Below are 24,022 nucleotides of genomic sequence, written 5' to 3' on the forward strand. Positions count from 1 at the left end.
GACGATAATGGTTGTGTGCCAAAAACCACAAAAAATCGCCAACATTCACACACTTTTTTTGTTTTGTTCTAGCAAAGACCATATTTTCGCTTTCGTGAAATTCTCCCACAGCTTCTGGTTACTATATCTTGCAAGCATCATCATATCTTGTTCTTTTCTCGATTTGTCATTGGGGCGTTTCATCAGTCAGTTATCTTCATGTGGTGGGGACATTCTTTTTTTTTCTTTCATTTCATTTTCCTTCATTCATACACATGATGGTTTAAAGGTTAACATTACATGCATCAAAAATGCAGACAGACAGCCAGCCAGACGTTGTAATGCAAAAAAAAAAAAAAAAAAAAAAAAAAAAAAAATATGGCATTTTTATGAATGAAAAAAATGTTTATTGTGTGCATTGATGTTTGCGATGGTGTGGCCAAAGGAAGTCTTTTAAAATCTGCTTAAACACTGTCCTACTTGAGTGGCAAGACTGAAAGAACCCTTTAACTTGCAATGATAGCAATGTACAGTGGGGGAACAATACAGTACTTAACCACAATAGATAAGTTTCTTGGTCTTTAGCCTCTCTTGTTAAGGTGCAAAAAAAAGAACCTCATTAAGATTCAATTTCACATAATGTCATGATTGTGGTATTTGTGGTTTTAAAGGTAATTTGAACGAAAGTGGCAATATAAAAAATACCTGAAATTATTTTAAACCCTGTAATAGTTTTCTATGATATTGATTTGGGTGTTGCTTCCAGCTACAATTTCCTTTTTTTTCCATATAAATACTTTTTCCTGCCATAATTGCTTGTTGCCCAGCTTTTTTGAATTATTCGTTAACCTGCTTCTTCTTATCGTGTGAATGGAAATGTTTAAATGTTCACAACATGTGTAAATATTTAAAATTGCCTTTTTTCTCTCTCCTCTGCTAACGGAAAACAGATATGACGCCTCTTTTTTTTTGTTTTGCAATTTTTTCACATGAACAATTTACCACACATGTTTTCCTTAAGATTATTGCGAAAAAAACAGAAAATCGGTGTTGGAAAATTTTGAAAACAACAAACGGTTATTGTTATATGGGGGACATGTAATGGATAATGTAATGTGTTACTAAAAATTGCATATAGAGGCTTCCAAACAACATCTTCGAAGGATCAAAATGTGTTTTAAGTAAGTAATATTGTCTTCGAAGGACCAAAAACATTTTAGAATCGAATTCTAAAATTATGTGTATCTTTCTACCTTCGATTCATTATAAATGACGAATTTTAACAGTTCATAAATTATTTTAAACACCACCACTTTAAAACTCCAATTTTCCCACATTTTGGTCCTTCGATCTCATTTATAGAGGCTACCTAACAATCTGTAATACTCTTTCAAACTTATTTTACTTTTATTTATTGTACAAGGACTAAAATAAATAATTTAAATCACCTCTTCTTGAAAACTACCTTTTTCCACATTTTGGTCCTTCGATATCCCCAAGGTTCAATATTAATATTTAGAAAAGTTTGGTAAGTTAACTAAAGTGAAATATTGCAGAGTTTAAATGTGTTCAATAAAATACTTTGAAAATGATTCTAAATCATCATTTTTGCGAATACTTACCAAATACTTACTTTATAATGTGTCCAATACCGCCTATTAAGAATGACTTATATTCAAAAGTGTCTTAATATCTCTGTTGAGTCATAATATTGTTGCTATTTCTTTGGAAATATTTAAACAAAATTGAATAATTGGTTGTTGGTTAAGTGCTTTGACACGACGATATAAACAACATTTCTTTTTTGGCATATAATACCCACTAAGAAAATTTGCATAATTCTACAGAAAAATAACCTCATAGTATGTGACAAGAATGGCTTATTTCTGTTGTCACACACGTATGAATGACAATAATAATATGTCAAAGAATTTCATGAAAAAAATACAACAAACGTTAAAAGAGGATACCACGGTTGCATATGCTTAGAAGGGGAGAGAGTGAAGATAACCACCTTACACTTGTCTCCAAAGAAATTCCAATTTAGGTATTTTTTTACTTATTATGTGAGAACTAACTGTATTTCAAATCCGTGCTCTTCGATTACAACATCATCAGATACATGACAGAAGATACACTTGGGTGTGCCATTGATTATTACGGAATAATAATTTTTGCCAATGGCAGACTCAAGTTCTCCTCTTCTTCTCTCTTTCTCTTGAGAGAGAAATAAACTTTATAGTTCTAGGTGATGATGACACAGTCCAAACAAAAAATTGCCTACCCATGGCCTCAGAAAAAAAATTTAAGATTTATTGTAAAAGAAACATGTTCGCCAAAAAATAAAAAAAAAAAACTGGTTGGTTTTGGCATAAAACTAGTTTCTTTCTTGTGAAATGTCGTCGTGGACGAAGACAAACATATATCATCTGAGCTTTGGTATGTTGCTGATGGTGCTGAAATTACAAAAAAAAAACATTTTCTGCAGTGAATATGTTTGTTGCCAAGTCCATTTTTTATGTCTTTCAGTTTCATTGGTCTTGCATTGCTAAGTTGAACAGCAACAAAAATTAAGCCAAGATCAATAGCAGCAACACAACAATGAACCGGCTAGCCACCAAGCAAACAAACTGAGATTGCGCATGCGCGCTGCTGCTCCACCATTACCACACATTGCTTGCCAACAAATAATAAACAATGTGCTGCGCGTAACAAACAACACAACACCACCGCTCAACAAGCTTTTGCGGCTGAGCTCCTGGTAATACTGTTGACTAAGCTTGCGCAAGGTTAAGTTTTCAACAAATCCGGTTAAAACCTACATATACATGGGCATAATAAATAGCAAAAAATATAAAAATTATAAATAACAAATTTAAAAAAAAAAATATTTGAGATTTAACAGAAAATTTAGAAAAAATAAATAAAAATGAAAATTAATTTTTTTTTTAATTTAAAATTTTAATAACTAAAAAAAAATCAAATAAAATTTTAAAAAATGTTTAAATTAAAAAAAAATTAATTTAACATTTTTTTTAATTTCTACTAAAAAATTTCTAAAAATAAAATTGGGAAAAATAAGAAATTAAAAAAAAAATATTTTACAATTACAACATATATTTAAAATTTAAACTCCTACGGTTGCTTCAGTTTTAGAATATTTTCTGATATTTTAAAAATATTTTTTTCTTTAACAATAAACAATTTAATTTTTTAATTTAATTTGTTTTTTAATTTTTTTTTAATTAAAAAAATTGTTTAAATTGCTTTTTTATTATTATTAATACGTTTTTTTTTTTTTGTTTAATTTACCGAAAATGTTTTTAATTTATTTTAAATGCTATTCTTGTTATTTTAAATAAATAAAATTTTAAATTAAAAAAAAAAAATAAATATTCAAAAAAATATTTTAAAATTGAAAGAGAAAATTTAAGTTATATTTCTTGAAATGTTTTAATTTAAAAATTTTTTCTTTAAATGTGTAAAAAGTTCTTTCCAATTTGTTTTTAATTAAAAATTTTATTTAAATCGCTTTTTTATTAAATTTATTGTTATTTCAATTAATTAAAATTTTAAATTAAAAAAAATAAATATTATTAAAAAAAGAATTTTAAAATTTAAACTAAAATTTTAGATTATATTTTTTAATTTTAAAATCTTTTTCTTTAAATATTCAACAAATTCTTTCCAATTAATTTTTTTCTTTAATTTAAAAATTTATTCATAAAAAAATATTTTAAAATTTACTTTTAATTTGTTTTTATTTTAGATTATAATTCTTCACACACAAATTTTTTTCTTTAAATTTTAATTAGTTTTTGCCAATCAAATAAAAATAAAAAATAAAAATTTATTTTTTTTTTAATTTAAAATTTTAATAACTTAAAAAAATTGAGTAATTGAAAAGTAAATTTTAAAAAAAAATGTTTAAATTAAAAAAAAAATGAATTTAACAAATTTTTTAATTTCTACAAAAATTAAATTGGGAAATATAAAAAATTAAAAAAAAATATTTTACAATTACAACATATATTTAAAATTGAAACATCTACGGTTGCTTCAGTTTTAGAATATTTTTTGATATTTTAAAAATATTTTTTCTTTAAATTGTTAATTTTTTTCAATTTAATTTTTTATTTTTTTAATTAAAAAATTTGTTTAAATAGCTTTTTTATTAATACTTTTTTTTAAATTTAACTTAAATTATTTTTAATTTATTTTATTTTAAATAAATAAAATTTTGAATTAAAAAAAAAAATAAATATTATTCAAAAAAAAAAAAATATTTTCAAATTGAAACAGAAATTTTAGTTACATTTCTTGAAATGTTTTAATTTTAAAATTTTTTTCCTTAAATGTGTAAATGCCTTTTTATTAAATTTATTGTAATTTCAATTAATAAAATTTTAAATTAAAAAAATAAATATTATTAAAAAAAGAATTTTAAAATTGAAACTGAAATTTTAGATTATATTTTTTGATTTTTTAAATTTTAAAATCTTTTTCTTTTAATGTTTAAAAAGATCTTTCCAATTCATTTTTTTTTTTAAATTTACAATTTTTTTCGTAAAAAGTATTTTAAAATTTACTTTAATTTGTTTTTATTTTATTTTTTTGTTTTAATTATATTTTTTCACACTTTTTAATTTTAAAATATTTTTCTTTAAATTTTTAATAAGTTTTTTTTCCAATCAACTTTTTTTCACTTTAATTTTCTTGAAATTAAAAAAAATATTTGAGATTTAGAAAAAAAATAAATAAAAATTATATTTTGTTATTTTAATTTTTTTATTTTAAAATTTTAATAAATTAAAAAAATAAAATCATTGAAAGTAAATTTTAAAAAATGTTTAAATTTAAAAAAAATGATTTTTTTTAATTTCTACAAAACTTAAATTGGGAAAAATTATAAAAAATTAAAAAAAAAATATTTTACAATTACAAAATATATTTCAAATTGAAACACCTACGGTTGCTTCAGTTTTGGAATATGTTTATTTTCTGATATTTTAAAAATATTTCTTTCTTTAAATTGTTAATTTTTTCAATTTAACTTGTTTTTAATTTTTTTAATTAAAAAACTTGCTTAAATTGCTTTTTATTAATACGTTTTTTAAATTTACCTAGAATGTTTTTAATTTATTTTAAATGCTGTTCTTGTTATTTTAAATAAATAAAACTTTAAATTAAAAAAAAAATAAATATAATTAAAAAAATATTATTTTAAAATTGAAGCAGAAATTTTAGTTATTTTTCTTGAAATGTTTTAAGTTTAAAATATTTTTCTTTAAATGTGTAACAAGTTCATTCGAATTCATTTTTTAAATTTTAAATTTTTTTCAAAAAAAGTATTTTAAAATTTACTTTAGTTTGTTTTTAATTAATTTTTTTTAATTAAATGATATTTTTAAAATATTTTTTCTATAAATTGTTAATTTTTTTCCAATTTAATATGTTTTTTAATTTATTTTTTTAATTAAAAGAAATTTTTTAAATTGCTTTTTTATTAATACGATTTTTTTAATTTACCTAAAATGTTTTTATTTTCTTTTAAATGCTATTGTTATTTAATTAAATAAATTTTTAAATTTTAAAAAAATAAATATTATTAAAAATAATACATTAAAATAGAAACAGAAATTTTACATTATATTTCTTGTCATTTCTTAAATTTAAAATATTTTTCTTTAAATTTTTAATAATTAATTAACAAGTTCTTTCCATTTTTTTCATAAAAAATATTTTAAAATTTGCTTTTTTTTTTTTGTTTTTAAATTAAATTTCTTTTATTTAGATTATATTTCTTCACACTTTTTAATTTTAAAATATTTGTTTTTAAATTTTCAATAAGTTTTTTTTTCAATTAATTTTTTAATATGAATTTTCTTAAATTCAATTTTTTTCTTGAAATTATTTTAAAAGTACTTAATTTGTTTTTAGTTTGTAGTGAATTTTTTTTATTTTACTACAGATTTTCTTACTGTTTTAAATTTGGAATTATTTTTTTTTTAATTTTTATGCTATTTTATTGTCCCTTTGTGTATAGTTTTACATGTTACCTTGTTTGCCGGTTAATTGTGATTTTTATACTGAGAGAGCCGGTGTTTTTATATTTTTGTTGCTTATTTTTTACCGGCCTTTTATAAATACAAACACGTCCGTCCAAGTGTCCGTCTTTGTGTCTGCGGGTGCTGGTGCTGGCTCGCTGGCAGTTTGGTTGTTTTGCTTTGGTTAGCTTTGTGTGATGGGACGATATAGACGCAGAAAACGAAACAGCAAATAAACATGATTGTAGACATTTACGGTGTAGCACACGCATTTATCAGCTTTGTTTATTGTGAGAAAGTATGAAATGTATGCACTTTGTATGCTATATGAGAGGCCCACGATAAACCGGTTAAATAAAAAAAATAATAAAAAAAAAAACAGAAAAAACACACAGCCCAAAAATACTGTCGCTAAACACAATAATGTGTCCCAGGTATTGGCAATAAATTAAAATTTAATTTAAATTGAATTTTTTTTTTGCTTTTTTCTTTTGACTCCATGTTGCTGCAACAATCTTTACATTTTCGACTAGTCGAAGAGATAAAAAAAATGTGGAGTAACAGGTTCTCTTTCAAACAAGAACAAGGATGTGATTTTGTGAGTCATAAACCCCTTTTAAAGGCGCACCAATGCGTCGGCGGTAACATCAATAGAATTAGTTAGCATTTAATGATGCTGCTGCTGCCTGTTATCGGCTTAACACAAATTCTTAATTTAGATGTTTTATTTTGTGTGACACACACAGGTAGTTTGTGGTAATCCTTTTCCTAGGAAAACACACATATTTTTTTAAATATTTTATTGCTTTTTATCTTAGTGGGAATACAATTTTATCATTATCCCCTTTTTAATGTTATTCCAAATTCATAGGTTGTTGTTCTCACTCATAAATATTAAATTTTTGTTGTTATCCTTCGTTGTTGTTTTGTTGTGTACCCTAGTTAATATGCCGCCTAAAGAGCAACAGGTTGTTATGTGACAGCATGGTGTTTGTCATTTTTTTTTCTGACGCACATTCAAATATTATTATTTTTCTTTATTACTTGTTTTGAAAATTCATGGAATCATCCTCCTGCTGCTGATGGGCTTTTTCGTGCTTCTTCTTCTTTTTCTTGCGGGCTAATGTGGCATGAATGACGCACAAAATAAACCCAGTCGTGTTAATCTAAACAAGTTTAGCATTATTTCTAAATGTGGGTGTAATTTTCCATTAAATAATAAAAAAACACAACAATGAGCAGAATTCTTGCTGCCTCAACACAAATGCCAAAAAAGCGAGCGTTCTTTGCAAACAACCACAACAAACATTTGTGTAACCAGAAAATACTAGGCTCCCAGAAAATCAGCATAGTTGCGAGGCATAACAGAGGATGAAGAGGAGTAGCAGCAGCAGCATGATGAAATTCAAATTCAAATTCCTCTTTCGTTTTGCTTTCTATTAATGCAAATGAAATTTGTAGATACACGTTGTTTTTGTGCCAAATACCCAAACCCCCCTGCCTCCCCTTCTCTTGTGTCTACGCTTGGGCTTGTTGTGTTATATGCCCGCCCGGCCGGCAGGCAAGGCCTATAATTGTTAACTAAAAAAACTACACTACACCTACACATTTGACGCGTGTTATTTGTATACAGATCATGTACTCCCCCCGCCGCCTACTCTCTTTATCTTCATTTCTTCCTGCATCATATGACATTCTTGTTTTACGCTTAGAGATAGTAGATTGAGCAGATATACATATGTACATATAATCAAATAACATTTTCATTCTACTTTTTTTTTCTTCTGTGTAATGTAATCAAAAGAGCTTTAATATAATAATAAACATTTTCTGACGCCTTCTATTCACACTTTTACTAGGCCACACCATTCATTTGGCTTGTGTCTTTCTTTGTCTTCTTTCATAAAGCTTGTAAATATTGTGGCGTAGAAGTCGAACATAGTAAGATGAATGTGAATATGATGACATATGGACCAAGACTTTTGATATTAAAAGAAATGCTGAATAAAAATACTATACTCGTCTTAGATGTTAGCTATTTTGTATAGTAGAATCTCGATAATTCGTACAAGAAAATTTTTTTAGCCATTTGATAAAAAAAAAAATCAAAGATTCAATCAAAAATTTACCGATTTTCCGGCTATAAAAAATTGTCATATTGACAAAATTAGATAAAACTATTTGATCACAAAGTAAAAATACAACTGATAAAATATTTCACATATTGACGAAAATATTTATCAAAATATTCCAAAAAATTTTAGCCATTTGATGAAAAAATTAAAGATTACATCAAAAATTTTTTTTATATTGACAAAATTCGATAACATTATTTGATCACAAAGTAAAAATACAAGTGATAAAATATTTGACATATTGACAAAAATATTTATCAAAATGTTCCACATTGTGCTTGAAAAAAAAAAAACAAATATTTTCTTGATGAAAAAAATTGTATTAAAAATCGATAAATATTTTAGTCAATATGTGAAATATTTTATCAAGTTGTATTTTTACTTTTTGATTAAATAATGTTATCGAATTTCGTCAATATGATTTTTTTCGCCGTATTTTTTTTCTGTGTAATCCAGAAATTGTATAAAAAATCGATAAATATTTTAGTCAATATGTGAAATATTTTATCAAGTTGCATTTTTACTTTGTGATTAAATAATTTTATCGAATTTTGTCAATATGACAATTTTTTTGCCGGATTTTTTTCTTTTTATATTACAAGGGATCGATTTATAGAGGTACGAATTATCGCAATTCTACTGTATTTGTTTCCATCAGAATACTTCTGACTTCTCTATCTCCTTTCTCTAATTTCTTTCTCACACGAACACCTGCAGATGGACCCAATAAATATTTAAAAATAATAATCAAATAATTTTATCGAATTTCCTCAACATGACAATCTTTTTTATCACCGGATTTTTTTTCTGTGTAATCCAAGGGACCGGCCATTTTATACGAATTATCGAGGTTTTCGATTTGTTGAGGTACGAATTATCACGATTCTACTGTATTTGTTTCCATGAGAATTCTTCTATCTCCTTTCTCTTATTTCTTTCTCCCACAAACACCTGCAGATGCACCCAATAACTATTTCAAAAAAATTTTAAATTCCAATATTTGCTAGAAATTATTTTTTTTTTTTTTGCTTGACATTAGTCCATGTACATACATAACTCATTACTTGGTAATTACTTAGCATTACTGGGGGAATTTCTACAAAGTAAATGTACACTTTTGAAGACAAAAATAAAAACTTGTCATTTGCAATTAATCACTTTTTATGCTTTGTCTTTTTGTTGTTGTTGTTGTTTTTGTTGCACAGAATGAAATGGAATGCTCCAAGGAGCTGGTTGGTGGTGGTGTATAGTGTGTGTGCAGCATTTCCCGTTTGCAATTACTTTTTTTGTCGCGTTGTTGTTGTTTTTTTTTGCGACAACAATGTCTGCTGCTGTGATGCAGCGAAACAAAATCCTTTCTCTTCTGACATTTTTCAAATATTTTAAAGAGATGGATCTTTCTTTTCATCAATGCAGTAATGTTTTACAACAACAACAACAACACCAGCATGCAACCAACACCAACCAGTTGAATACTTGCTGGCTGCTGGCTGCCACTCAATCATAATGTATTATTATAAAACGCTTCTTTCTTCCCATAACAACTCCAACCATGACAAAGTCACCACCAACCATCACTTTTGTTGTTGTTGGCCTAACAGTATTGAAGATGTTCCATCTAGCAACTTTTGCAAATTCCTATACATTTCTCATATTAATGTATTACTTTTTTTCTTATTTTGCTGCAAACAAAACTTGTTCTTGCCAAGCACAAATGACAACCATTACTAGCTATGGAAAGGGGCAGACGGAAGAGAGAGAGGATTTCAAGCGCGTGTTGAAAACTTTTTTTTTATAATTTTTTCACACACACGTTTCATTTTTTGCTTAAGCTGGCTTTCCTGTTTGCCATAAAACCCCAAACAGCCAACATTCCTAGCTGACTACATTACAGCCAACGAGCGCATTCCCAGCCACTACCACCAGCAGCAGTTAGTTGACTTGTCTCGTCATAATGTCTATACAAATTTTATGGCATTATTATGATAGCATTAAAGTTGTACAACATTCTGAGGAGAAGGCCTTACAGTGCAAGAACAACAGCAGCAGAATCTGCAGCAATCTTGGACGTCCTCCCTCAAAATAGCTTTTGCTGCATCCACAACTTCCTTCCCTTTTTGTAGCAAAAAAAAAAAAAAGAAATAAAATTGTCAGTGAATGTCTGTCTGTCCTGCCTATCTAACTGTCGTAGTTTTTTGTGCTTGTCTCTCGAATTCCGGTTTCCCAGCAACAGCATCATAACACTAAAACCATACAAAATTACATTACATACAATGCAATGCTTTTGCAATATCTTTCTTCCTCACTCTTTCCTCACACCACAAACCTAGTTTTCTAAGCAGCTTGTCTCGCTTGTATCCTCAATAGAAGTTGAATTGAGTTGTGGCAAATAAGAAAAAAAAATATGCAGCACAAACACGTGAAACTTTTTAAAGTGAATGGCTTGTCTAACTGGCTGGCTGCTGGTTGGTTGGTTGGCGGCGGGATTGACTAGCTAGCATCTATTGCCTTTTACTCTTGCTGTCATAGACTACTAGCCTGGGCGCCTTAATTTAGCACCATAAAACTATGGCAGAAATGAAAGATGTAGAGCCTTTTGTCTGCTGCCTGCCGTTGCATACCTTTGGAGGTCATTTCTTATGCTTCGCAAATTATTCATTGCCTTTGTGCAGCACCAACAACAAAATTAACTGGGTTGCAGTGTGTGGACATTGGAAACAAAAATTAGGTTAAAATTTCCATTAAAATATCGATAAAAACTAGTTATTTTATTGTTATTTATTGTAAGGCAAAGTGATTAATATCGTTTTCAGTACTATTTGGCAATTTTGAGACTTCTACTTACCTTTATGGTGCTTTGGAATGCATAGTGTAATGTATGATTGAAAGAAAGAGAAAATACTCACATTACCATGACATAAAATGGAACATTAGACGATCAATAATTTTCTTCAAGATATCTCGAAGATTTGAGAACATGTTACTTACCATTATGAGGCTTTAGAATGTATAAAATAATGGGTATTTCCATCAACTTTTCTCTTTTGTAGACTTAAGAACGTATAAAGTTGTATTTTCGTAGGCTTTTCTCTCTTTTTTCTTTCTCAATTTTAAAAGGCTTAAGAATGCATAAAGTAATTGGTAATTCCATTCTTTAAGATATTTCGAAGATATGAGAAGAGTCGCTTACCTTTAAGAGGCTTCAGAATGCATAAAGTAATAGGCATTTCATCAGTTTTTTCTCTCTCTCTTCCCTTTTCAATGAAATATCGATGGAAACTAGTTATTTTTTGTAAGGCAAAGAGATTAATATCGTTTTCAATACTATTAGGCAATTTTGAGATTTCTATTTACCTTTATGGTGCTTTGGAATGCATAATGTAATGTATGATTAAAGGGAAAGAGAAAATACTCACATTCCCATGGCATAATACCGATCATAAGACGATCAATAATTTTCTTCAAGATATCTCGAACATTTGAGAACACGTCGCTTACCATTAAGAGGCTTTAGAATGCATAAAATAATAGGTATTTCCATAAAGTAATGGGTATTTCATTCGTTTTCTCTCTCTCTCACTCTCTTCCCTTTAATATTCTCAACTATCTTTTCTCTGTTTTCTTTTTCTCCGTTTTAAAAGCAGCTTTTATAACAGGGTCGCCCATCTGCATATTGCGGGCGCTCACGGAGTTGTTTTGCTTTTGCTATTCTCTCTCATTCACAGTGTAGGTGAGCAAAAACGAATGATAAACATCATGTGGTTGTTGTTTTTTCACCTATACCTAAACGCTTGCTTCAGTTTGCTGGTATTCTCTTGGGCGGCGCTGCTCTATAATGATCACCGGATTCGTTTGGCGTACCCGGTTATTGTACCGTGTGCCTCCCAACTCCTTACATTTTGTAATTTAATTAATTACATGATAATAGTTTCTAAACGAAATGCCTAAATATATTTTCTTCACTCAACTTTTTTGCCACTTCTACTTTAAATTTGTGGGTGAGGTAACCGCTTGCTGCTGCTGCTTACCTTAATTTCCTGTCCCCACCCAATTACGTTTCTATTTACGTTTTTTTTCTTTCTCTAAAAGTTTACATTATGTTGTCACTATTTATAATTGTTATGGGAATTTTTTATAGTTTTTCACCATATGCGTGTGTGGTGTGTGCATTGCTCTACTCGAGCTATGAACTTTGTGTAATATCTTATTTACTTTTAAAGCAGCTACTGCTGTTGTTGTTGTGTTAACAAATTATAACCATTTACAAACAAAGAAAAAAAAAACAGTGAACTTCCGCTTTTAGCGCCTACTACAACATAAGGCATGCAAAAAAAATTCTATTAGCCAAATACTTCCTGTATATTCTATGACTCAGTGCGGTGACGGTTATTTGTTTACTACTGCAGTCTGCTGCCTAGTGTACTCTTCTTGCTTTTGGTCCTGCCCCATATTAGCATAGGGAGAAAGTAAGACAATGCCCATGGGTAATTTTTAAGTAAATATTGCGTGTCGGCTTGTTAGCACATAAAATCTCAAAATAACCGAAAACCACCTGGGAATGGATGGATGGGTGGGCCGGTAAAAATGCAAGGACCAGTCAGTTACGTTGGCTATCCTTTAAATTTTCTACTCATTGTAGGTTGGTGATAACAAGCAGCTGAGGACACTATAATTAAGAAAAAGGAATTACGGTTCTTATGTTATAACTTAAAATTGAAAACATCAACTCAAAATATTTAAATTTAACAAATATCTATAAAGTATGGAAATTTATTAATCACACTAATCTAATAGCAGTTTTTTTGTTGGACACGAATTTATGCGTAGCTTTTCTAATTTAAAAGTAAAAAGTTTACCACTCAGTTGTCAACCTGAATTTCGTTTAGCGTTTTCTTAAGAAATCAGGTCTATTTTGTTGGTTGGTAATAATGTTGTTGGCAAAAAATAAATAATGTGATAAAGCCCCCAACAGCAGCAGCAGCACCACACTAACATAAACTGTTGATAAGTAAAACAAAAAACGGGGGAGGAGGAAAGGTGGTGACACGAAACGTAATCATCAGCATGATTCTTGAGAATAAAAATATACGCACGTGCCAAAAAAAGTTGCCTGTGCGCGCTCTAATTACTTGAATTATAAAACAGTGGAATTTTTTATAAATTTAATTGCCATGGCATTTTTATTTTAAACAGCCAAACCAACAAAAAAATATAAAAAAATTGGCAACTAAAGTAAATGAAAGAAAGCCTAAATATGAATGAGTGATTGAATGATATGACAGCCGCCAATATGATTTAGAGCTGCCAGGTACACATTATGCGCGTTAATGGTATTTTTTCTCATTCACATGTTCGTTCAAATATGGATATTTGTTGTAATATGTACTTTAGTTTGTTTATATCTCCACTTGTCTGTCGGTTTTGGCTTGGTTGACGTACCAACTGACTGACAGACGATATGTAATTAAATTAATTTTGTTTTCATCTCTTATATAGCTTATCTAGTTGTTGTTCCTTTCTTCTTCATGCACCCCCAAGGGGGTTTTCTTGTAAATTCCAAATGCCAGATATATGACTTTTGTGTGTAGAGTAATTTTTATAATTATCTCGGTTTTTTTGTTTAACTGCTAAAAATTCATGTGCAATTTTCCAAACATGTTATTATATGCAATTACATATACATATATTCATATGTCCATCATAAGTTTCTTTCGTTATTAACAATTGTGGTATACAAATTATGAAATTTGAATGAAAGGAATTATTAAAAAATTTAATACAAAATTTTTAGTGGGAAAAAAAATTAAAAAATAGAATAATAAAAATTACAATAAATAAAATAAACAATAAACACAACAGAAAAGAAGAAAAAGAACAACAATATTATCAAAAATAAATTATGAAAAAACACAATAATAAAAAAATTAAAAAAAATAAAAATTAAAAAAAAAATATATAAAATTACATTAGATAATGGAAAAGAAATAAAGATAAAATATAAATTGAAATTATAAATAGAAAATTAAAAATAAATAATAATAAATATGAAGTAAGTTAAAAATATTTATAAAATTCATAAAATATAAATAATAAACAAAAAATAAAAAAAAAATAAATATAACTTAAAAATAAAAATATATAAATAAATAAACAATAAATATAAATATCTATAAAATTAATATATAATTAAAAAAATTTATATAAATATGTAAAAAATAAATAATAAAAGCAAATAAACATTTAAACACAAAATAAAATAAAATGAAAGTAAATTGTAAAATTAATAATAAATCACAAACTAAACAGAAATAAAAATTAATATAAATAAATTAAAAATAAATAGTAATATAAATATTTACATAAATAAAATATTAATGTAATTATAAAAATAAGTAATAAAAAATGAAATAAATTTAAAATTATAAATAGAAAAATAAACAATAATAAAAAAGTAAATTAAAAATATATATAAAATTCATAAAATAGAAACAATAAATAAAAAAATAAAATAAATGAAACTTATACATACAAATATGTAAATAAATAAACCATAAATATAAATATGTATAAATAAATATATGATTAAAAGAATAAATATAAATATATAAAAATAAATAATAAAAGCAAATAAATTTTTAAACACATAAAAATGAGTATAAATATGGAGAAAATAAATAATAAATAATATAAATAAAATAAATATTATTAATAAATCACAAACTAAACATAAATAAAAATTAATATAAATAAAAAAATTAATAATAACATAAATTTTTAAATAAATAAAACTTTGATGTAAATGTAAAAATAAGTAATAAAAAATAAATAAAACATAAAAAATAGAAATAAATAAAAACAAAATTATTAAAAATTAGAAACAAAAATGTAAGAATACAAACGGAATATAAAATTAAAAATCAATTAAATTAAATAAAAATAAGTTGAAAAATAATAAATATTAAAAAATAAAATAACAGATAATAATCAAAACAGTTATTTTTTAATTATGTAATATATTAGTTTGTTATTTTTTTATGTTGAATATAATAATATAAATAAAATAAAAATAAACAGTTATATAAATACGTAAACAGATAAAAATAAATATAAATATGCAGACAATAAATCACAAACTAAACAGCAATAAAAATTATAAATAAAATAAATAATAACATAAATATTTAAATAAATAAAACATTAAAGTTATTATAAAAATAAATAATAAAAAATAAATAAAAAGTAAAACATAAAAAATAGAAATAAACAAAAACAAAAATATTAAAATTTAGAAACAAAAATATAAAAATAAAAACGGAATATTAAATTTAAAACTAAATTAAATTAAATTAAAATAAGTTGAAAAATAATAAATATTAAAAAATAAAATAAAAGATAATAATCAAAAATGTGATTTTTTAATTATTATTATTATTATTATTTTTTTTTTTGAATAAAAACAAATTTAAAAAATAATAGACAATGAAAAAATAAATTAAACGATGGCAATTCCAATTTTGTAATAAAGAAATAATTAAAATATTAAAAAACTAAATTTAATATTAAAAATATTAAATTTTGTATATTTTTAATTTTATTTATATATTGAATTAAATGAAACTTAAAAAAATACTTATTAAAAACTATAATAAAAATAGCAATCAATATATATATATATATATATATATATATATATATATATATATATATATATATATATATATATATTAATTACAATTTATATCATTATTAAAGAGAATTACTTTCTTTTATTTATTGATTACTTTCTTTTATTTATTTTTTAGTATTTATTATTATTTATTTTTAATATAAAATAAAACAAGTAAAAAAAGTATCAGTCGGCTTCACCGACAGAGATATACCCTCAGCCTGTGTATATTGAAACAATTTTTTTCCCAAAAAACGTATGTATTTAGGGGGTTTTAAACATTTTGATTAGGATTAAAGATTAGAAGTTTTGCGGAGGATATACTAAAAGGAATGGATCGACATTGACCATTATGGAAGTAGATATCCAGCCACTACATATGGTACCATAGGGGATTTTTACACCCTTCGGGCTGTTTGCTCAAGAAGTATGGACTTGCCCCTAAAAAACTTTTGCCGTCGTAATTGAGGCAGCGAATGCAAGTTGCTTCAACAAAAATCAAAGTGATTCGGTAGCAGGTCTTAAAGTGAACTTATCCGAAATATTGTGTGGGAGGTACCGGATAAAGTGGACAAATATAGTCCATATTTGAACATGATCTATATCTGGTAGATATATTAGGATGTGTAAAGTATGGACCAGTTCGGCCGCTCTCTTCAAGAGTTACCGTACGAACAATTTATCCGAACATTTTTGAACTTTTGTGGGGGAGGTACCTGAAGCAGTAGACCGATATGGCTTATCTTCGAACTTAAACTATGTTTGGTAAAAATATTACTGAGGCCAAATTTTGGACCGAATCGGCAGATCCGTTCGAGAATTATCTTGCGGGCAATCAATACAAGTTGCTACAACAAAAATCAGAGCGATTCGAGAGATGGCCCTAAACTGAACTTTTCCGAAATTTTGTGTGGGAGCCACTCGAAGGAGTGGACCGATTGAGTCCATATTGAAACCTTATCTAAGTCTGGTACACATTTCATGATGGGTAAAGTGTGGACCTAATCGGTTACTCCCTTCAAGAGTTATCGTTCGCACAAATTTTCCGAACATTTTCGAACTTTTGTGGGGGAGGTACCGGAAGGAGTGGACCGATATAGCCCATCTTCGAACTTAAACTAAGTTTGGGCAAAATAATACGAAAGCCAAAATTTGAACTGAATCGGTTCATCCGTTCGAGAGTTATCGTGCGCTCCAGCCAGCCAGACAGGCAGACAGACGGACGGACATTGCTCAATCGACTCCAAATTGTCTGAAACACATTTCGTCCAAACATACTTGGGGTCTAAAACCATTATTTCGATGAGGCACATTTTGCCCGTATGAAAGTGTACATACCCTTTCTAGCCTAAAGGCTGAGGGTATAAAAATTATACATATTATTTTTAATGCTTTTAATTTTTGATTATTATCTTGACTATTAGTTTTATTTTAGTTTTTAAACCAGTAATACATTTTATTTATTTTTTTATATTGTTACTTCAAATTAAATATTTATTTTTTACTTTTAAGGAAAGAATTTTCTAATATGGAATTATATTTGGAACAGTGACGAAAATTGTGATATAACAAATTTATAACTATAGCTCTAAGGGGTCAATGGGCTTCTTCTCTGCCGTTTTTTTTTTAACATTTTGATTACACCACCCACCCACGCAGCAGGAGTGGCAACCGTGGATTTCTTGAATTATTTGATTAATTTTATTCTTGTTTGATCATGCGTTTGATCATTTATCGCAGAACTCGTGATAACTCGATGGTATCTGTAGATGTTTTTTTTTTTTTTTTTAATTTATTTTTGTTGTTTTTTTTTAACATAATGTTTAGGTGTGAAAACACAAGAAGTATTTTGCCAGTCAGCCAACCAGCTGATATACGTTTTTAATTATCATATTCGTATACCACACGTGTTGCCTAAGTACACAATAATTTTTTTGGGAGCTGTCTGTCTGGTTGATGGGATTGTTATCTCTTTTTGTGATTAGTTGTTTTTTTTTTTGTCTGTTTGCAATTGCGTCAGGCGAAAATGTGCGAACATTTGCTAAGTGAGTTCGCAGTCTATTAGATCAGCGATTAATTTTTTCTTCTTTTTTACTTTTTGAGGTATTTAGGCCTAGGCAAAAATCCAAAGATATACATAAAGCAAATGTTGAGAAGAAAGATTTATTAGTTCACATTTCCCTATATATTCCTTTCCTATAATTCGTTGGTTCTATAAATTCCCATTTTTCTTTAGCTATTGTACTTTAATTTAAATACCTTTGTTTTCTGCTGCGGCATGACATTTTTACTGCAGGCCTTCTTTCATTTCTTTCTTTCTCTACTTATATTTCCTCTAAAGGTATTTGTGTAGGCCTACATTTCTTCTTCATTTACATTCGATTTCAATTTGGTCTAGTGACTAGCCACTTAGCTAGCTGGGTTTGTCGTCGCCAGGCCCCCCTTTTGCTATGGTTTTGATATGCGTTTGTTGTACTTTCTTCTTTCATCCATTCCATTTCGCTCATATGATTCGATGGTATTTGAATTTTGTTGCCATAGGCTTGCTTTCTTTATTAGATTGGCAAATATTGTAGTTTTCTTTTTGTTATTGTTGTTGCTTTTTGGTTATTTATATTATCTACAAATTGTTATATATACATACATAGGTACAATTTATTTATGTATGTTGTATACATAACATTTGCGTCAAAAAATTTATAGGCCTAAATGTGTACGCCGCCGCCACCGTCTTTCGCCTTAACTTTCATATGATTTTTTACTGTTTGGTTTTTTTAGAGCATTGCAAAGTCGCCTTTTGCTTTCTTTGGACTTCGTATTTCTATTGTTTTTGTTTTGTTTTTGCTAAAATATGTTTTAATTTTCTTTTCCATTTTTTTTTTTTAATTTTAAGTTTTGTTGTGTGTGTGATGATGGGTTTTGTGTTTGTTGTTACTATGCGGAAGTTTTCTTAAGTGTGTCGACAAGCTCTTGACGCCGCCAATGGTAGGCTGGCTAGTCGGCCGTTTAAATAGCATTGCCGTTGTCGCCAATTCGAACAGGCCTATCAAAAGTCGTTATGTGTTACTTTCATAGCTTTGAGTAGGCCTATTTAATAAAATATTTTGAATTTAAACTATTTTGTTATTTTCATAATTTTTTTTATTTTTTCGAACAGGTCCATCAACTTCGTTATGTATTACTTTCATAGCTTTGATTAGGTCTATTTTATGAAATATTTTGAATTGTTAATTTAAAATATTATTTTTCATTTTCATATTTTTTTTATTTTTAGAGGAGCTTAAATTTTTAAAATATTTTGCAATTTGTTTTACACATCTTCTCATGTCAAAAAAACGTTTTATTTCGACCCCATATTATTACCGTATTATTGCTCCATTATTGTTTAGAATGATTCTTTTTGTGCACCGTCTAAGTTTATGCCATGCATTTATACATTTTATTTCCTAGATTTTTTTTTTTTTTTTGCCATAAACTAAACTAAAAACTATTTTTTATTGCCTTATTTGGCCCAGGATTTATGACCTCAAAATGGTTTTATTTTGTGCCCCAAAATAAATGGCCAAATGGCGCCAAAAATCTAGCAGCAATTTTATTTCCATCCATATTTCGTTGTGTTGTGGCACTTAAATTTACAGACATGATTTGTCATGTTAGTTAGCAGGAAGAAAGAAGTTCAATGACTTGGCTTTGAAGTGACATAAAAAGGGGGTCGGTCGGGTGAATGGTTTTTGGATGGCAAGGAAGAAAGAAGCAAAGTTTATTAACCAAACTTTGTTTTTTTGGAACAACATGACAACGAAATTGTTTAGTTTTTTTTTCAATTTATTGTACACAGTTCACTAACTAATAACAAAAATATATATAGGGAAGGAATGACTTCCCTCTCTGCTATTCTACTCCTTGATGATAGTGTGTGGTTGTCGCCACCACCACCACCACTACCATCATCATCATCAGTTCGTAAGTTATCACAGAAGACAGTCGTCGTAGACTACTTGTACATTGCCTTTCCTATGAGTATTGTTGTGATGATAATGTGAGTTGTTCTGTTTCTCAGGCATTTTGTAATCCGCTTTAAAAGTCATTGCATTTTCATATGTTCCATATTTTGTTGTGACACGCCCCAACTCTGCTCCCTGCCAGCCATTCCCATAAATTTGTGACAAGTGTCACTGTTGGAAAGCTTCTACCTACAGAGTAGTATCCTCTTTATGAATGAATAATTGCCTAACATGACTTTATGTGAACTTTTACACATGAATTGTTGTTGTTGTTTTTATTTACGACAACTTGTAATAGTTGCCGTAATGTAGGTATCGGATTAGAATTCATAGACTACAAATTTTTTATGTTCTGCTTTTTTCCATTGAAGTAAAAATCTCTTCAGAGCTATTTGTGGGAGCATAAATATGGATGACAAACAACAACAAGAAGTAGAGGGATTTATAGATGTCTTGGCATAAAATTAGTCAGTTGTGTTCGTTCTATATGTCTGGCAATAGAATAAAAATGACATAATATGTTTGATGTCACTGCAATACACCTATTACCGCTACTTCCTTCCTTCCTTCCTTAAGCTCTTTAATATGAAATTTTTCATTATAATAAAATCATGGGAAATTGTCTAAAAATATTGTGAAATCCTTTAATATATCAAAAAAAGTAGCTTATTTTTATATTGATGAATTATTGTTGTTACATTGCATCAATATGACAATTTTTTCATCAAATTATTATCAAACTGTTTGTTATATGTTTTTTTACACTCCAATTGGCTTCCTTCCACTATAATTCTTACCAGATTCGTCGAAAACCTCAACAATTTGTAGTAGGTTACAAAGGAAAAAAATCCGGCGATACAAAAAAATTGTCATTTTGACGAAATTCGATAAAATTATTTGATCATAAAATAAAAATAAAACTCATAAATATTTCACATGTTGACTAAAATATTTATCGATTTTTTTGTACAATTTTTTCATTAAGAAAATATTTTTTTTAAGCACAATGTGGAATAGTTTGATAAATATTTTTGTCAATATGTGAAATATTTTATCAGTTGTACTTTTACTTTGTGATCAAATAATTTTATTGAATTTTGTCAATATGTATGACAATTTTTTTATCGCCGGAAAATCGATAAATTTTTTATTGAATCTTTGATTTTTTTTATCAAATGGCTAACATTTTTTTCTGTGTATAGGTGGAGCCGCTTTCTTCGTATTTCCATATCGACGTAATTCGACTTGTCAAAAATATCAATGAAATATTTTGTAAAATTTTATTAAAAAAAATTATAAAAAAAACTTTTTTTTTAAGTTGATAAAAAAATTTAGAAAAGTTTTTATCTGTTGTATTTTTACATTGTGATCAAATAATTTTATTGAATTTTGTCAATATGACAATATTTTTATCGCCGGAAAATTGATAAATTTTTGATTGAATCTTTGATTTTTTTATCAAATGGCTAAATTTTTTTTTCTGTGTATAGGTGGAGCCGTTTCTTCGTATTTCCATATCGACGTAATTCGACTTGTCAAAAATATCAATGAAATATTTTGTAAAATTTTATTGAAAAAAATTACAAAAAAAAAACTTTTTTAAGTTGATAAAAAATTTAGAAAAGGTTTATGAAATTAATTGTTAAAAATAAAATTTTAATAATATTTTACCTTGTCAAGACGACAACTTTTTACAAACAACAATAGATCAAGTCAAACGAGAAAAATAAATGAATTAAAATTTAAATTTTTTCTCATATGAAAAATATTTTTTTTGCAATTTTAAATTTAACAACAACATTGGTTTTATTTACTTTTATTTTTTTTAATTTTTTTTTGTATTTTTTTTTTTGAAAATTTTTTTTATATTAAATTTTATCATTACTTTTGCAAAAAATATTTTTAATTGAAGTTTAAAAAACCGGGTAGATTTGTTAGACATTGTTGATCAAATCCACAGAGTAGCAAAAAATAGTTTTAATTAAATATTTATTTTTAAATTTCTTTCAAAATCTTCATTTTGTACTAATTTCTCCCTCCTATATTTGTCATTTCTCTCTTTGCAGAAGAAGAAATCGATGTCGTCTCTATTACGGATAAAAAATTACCCACAAATCCCTCGGATAAGGATCGTCGTGCCCTACAAACAAAGGTGGCCCACAAATTCAATGCTGCACGTATTGTCAAGACACCGAATGGTTTACGTACCATACCACCACGTCGTCGTGGCTCATATGAATTGCCATATACCCCAGCCAGCAATAGTCCGGTTAAATCGCTTAACAATTCTCGATTCCCCTCACCGGCTGCCACGCCCTATCAAAATCAATATACCACCACCACCGGCAGCACGAAATATGGCCAAACCCATCATATTTCTTTGGTTATGTCGTCGGATTCCAATAACGGCTCCGCCGCAGGTGTACCAATTAATATCTTAAGTACGGCAGAAAAATCACGTAAACGTCTTTTGAACCATGGTGGCGCTACAGTAGCCGGTACTACTACTGCCACCATCATTAATGGTGAATTGATTAGTGGGACAACTGTTTTGCCACCCAGCAAAAAACATCGTGGCAAGAAAACAAAACACATGGTCTCCACAATACATTTACAACCAGCTGCTGGCGCCGGTGGTGCTGTGAGTCGTAGCATTAGTTTGGATGAATCGGCCGATACCATTGAAAAACGCAATCTACACAATGATATGGAACGTCAACGTCGAATTGGTTTGAAAAATCTTTTTGAAGCATTGAAAAAACAAATACCCAGCATCAAAGATAAGGAACGTGCACCCAAGGTTAATATTTTGCGTGAGGCGGCGAAATTGTGTGAGGCTTTGACCAAAGAAGATCAACAATTGTGTGAGCTCAAGGCTAAGCTTAAGGATGAAATGAGGCGGAAGCAGGAGCTACTAAATCAACTGAGAGAGCAACAATTGGATTGATAAAATCTAATGGAGAATTCTGTATAGAATACAGCTGATAAGCACAGAGAGAGAGGAGAGTAATGTAACCTACTATTCAGGCAACGTAAACAAAATATGTAAGCAATGGCGGCGTGGTCTTTTAGTGTGTCAGGTACCGTAAAACCACAATGCTAAACTTATATTTGTGTGCAAAAAAGCATTAGAAATTTTTTGAAAAATTGTTTGGAATAGTTTGCAACAATTCCCCCTTTACATTGTGAAAGGAGACAAAGAGAGAGAGAATGAATCATACCCAAATTGTATATTGGGTAACAGCAAGTTTTACAAGGAAAACAATGACGTTTAAAAACACATACATACTAACAACTTTTAGCCTTTGTGAGAGCTTAAAGTTTAGCTATCTATTAAAAGCAAAAAACCCAAGTTTTTGTTAAGTTTTAATTTTGATTATATGGTCTTCAAAACCCCACAAATTGAATTGAAGTTTTTATTGAGTTTTCATTTTTCTAAACAACAAAAAATTAACCATATTTTCTTAGTTTTTAAGTTTGATTTGATTGAACGTATTTTTTAATGATAATTTTTAATTTCTTTTTTTTCGACTCTATAACAAGAAAAAGAAAAAAACTATTTTGGATATTGGCTGCTTTAGAAAAAGCACAACTATTTTTTTTTTTGTTTCTTTGGAAATTCTACAAAAAATAACATTGACATTTGTTTTGTAAAAAATTAATTAATTTAATATTTAAAAAACCCAACAACAACACTATTTTTAATTAATATTACACAACTTTTTTTCCTATTATCATATAGCAACAACAAATTTATATACATACAACATATATCATATAATGTTTTTTGATTAGAATTTTTTTTTCTTTAATTTTGTGATAACCAACAACAAACCAACCAACAAAATATTGTTTTATTATAAACAACAAACTAAAACATGCCCAGAAGAGATACTTGAAATGAAAAAAAAAACTGTTATTTTAGCGAAATTTCTATTAAATAAAAATGAACCCAAGAAAATAAAGAAGTAATTCATGTCATGAAGGAAACAAATCAATGATTTTCTCGAAATTGAATATTTAAAAAAAATCCCCCATGTGAAGTAAAAAAAATTTTGAATATTTTAAAATGAATTAATGAAGTGTGGAGATCTATGCTGGGAATATTTTTGGCCTTAATTTTTTTCTTATACAAAAAAAAAACAACACCAACAACTTGAAACTTCTGAGCATAAAGCGTATAGAAATTGA

At 27.7% G+C, this 24,022-nt stretch overlaps 1 protein-coding gene across 2 annotated transcripts in view; it reads left to right on the top strand.

Moving 5' to 3' along the window:
- Myc (bHLH transcription factor Myc) overlaps positions 1 to 23,796 on the top strand; it is a 116,420-nt gene extending 92,624 nt beyond the window's left edge. For both annotated transcript variants that reach the window (XM_073975135.1, XM_073975134.1), the window contains exon 3: positions 21,898 to 23,796. In XM_073975135.1, coding sequence (XP_073831236.1) covers positions 21,898 to 22,778 — 881 coding nt within the window. In that variant the 3' untranslated portion in view covers positions 22,779 to 23,796. The remainder of the gene's footprint in view (positions 1 to 21,897) is intronic.
- Positions 23,797 to 24,022: the final 226 nt, after the last annotated feature.

This window comes from Musca autumnalis, unplaced genomic scaffold, assembly GCF_047663935.1.
Source record: "Musca autumnalis isolate F117 unplaced genomic scaffold, ASM4766393v1 scaffold_3, whole genome shotgun sequence".
Lineage (NCBI taxonomy): Eukaryota > Metazoa > Arthropoda > Insecta > Diptera > Muscidae > Musca > Musca autumnalis.